Raw genomic sequence first — 1180 nt, 5'->3', positions numbered from 1 at the left:
AGAAGGTTAGCATCAAAATCAGGAGATTTAATTAGGGCACAGAGAGCGTGGATCAACAAACATGCTGGACCCACTTCTTCCTAGGGAATTTATATTTTTTCCCAAAAAAAATGATTGCAAACCCAATTTCTTAGTTTATAAACTTGTAATAATGACTACATTTACCTTACTTTTTTAACATACGAGAGACCCCCCCAATTTATTACATTTTATTTTCTATAATAATATTACAACAAATATGGTAGTTACAGAAGAAATTCAACGCATGGGACCGAACCAGAGATAGAGATAAATAAAAGAGAGAGGTACCAAAAAAACATCCACTGCGCACGTTAGCTAAGACAGGATCCATTCAGCAACGTAGGTTCGTCGCAGTAAAAAGAGCAGAGAGAATTACAGTACAAGAACTCCTGCACCAACTCCGTCTCCCAGTAAACTTCTCGGCTCTCTAAATTCGCCGGAGAAATCCCACCGTTCATCAGTGCCGGTAATTCAATCTCCCTCCAGAAATCATCTTCCTTCCCTTCTTGCGATTTATCGGCTTCCTGGCTAGAGACTTTAGCGGCCGCAGCGGCTGCAGCCGCCTGGATATCCCTGGCCATACACGTGGACGGTCGAGGAAGGAGCTCCGCCTCGTCAGGGAAATTTAGCAAAGCTTTCCTCCCCTTGAGACAGTATGCTGCCACGTCATACGCCCTAGCCGCCATTTCTGGAGTCGGGAACGAGCCGAGCCATATCCTTGACTTCTTCCTCGGCTCCCGGATTTCTGACACCCATTTTCCCCACCGCCTCTTCCTCACGCCTTTGTACACAGGGTGACGAGTCCCTCCTCTGCTGACGTCACTTTTCCGGCTATTAATTTCTCCCTCCGGCGATATGGTCAGATTCTCGGTCGCCGGAAATTGGGAGTTGACGGAAGAAGTTGGTTCATCCATATCACGGGAACAGTTGGGTTAAGCTTCGTTGGGCTTTTATATGATTGTTGGAGCTAAAATTCCCTAAATGGCCCTGAGCCTAATCCCCCAACGTCTATCTAAAGATCCCTCAACTCGTAAACGTGACCGTTATAAATTTATAATGACCAATCTACCCTCCTCTCTTGTCTAATTCGGAGTTGGGGGTTGTTTCGTCATTTTGATTGAATTTATTTTTTCTTGTCGTATCTAGTCACATGCAGTTG

General features: G+C 45.1%; 1 protein-coding gene across 1 annotated transcript; it reads right to left on the bottom strand.

Annotated features, from left to right (window-relative positions):
- Positions 1-332: 332 nt before the first annotated feature.
- Positions 333-935, bottom strand: LOC143860245 (Integrase-type DNA-binding superfamily protein). Its single transcript, XM_077370811.1, has one exon. It carries the CDS (start codon positions 933-935, stop codon positions 333-335), a length of 603 nt encoding a protein of 200 aa, XP_077226926.1.
- Positions 936-1180: the final 245 nt, after the last annotated feature.

The sequence above is a fragment of the Tasmannia lanceolata genome, unplaced genomic scaffold (genome assembly GCF_043159265.1).
Source record: "Tasmannia lanceolata isolate RefF3 unplaced genomic scaffold, GAP_Taslan_0.1 ptg000037l, whole genome shotgun sequence".
Lineage (NCBI taxonomy): Eukaryota > Viridiplantae > Streptophyta > Magnoliopsida > Canellales > Winteraceae > Tasmannia > Tasmannia lanceolata.
Note: the sequence above shows the minus strand (reverse complement) of the source record. Positions and strands in the feature narration are given on the sequence as shown.

What these genes read in the sequence shown, in the direction of transcription:
- LOC143860245 (XM_077370811.1), bottom strand. Translation starts at nt 935, where the DNA reads ATGGATGAACCAACTTCTTCCGTCAACTCCCAATTTCCGGCGACCGAG.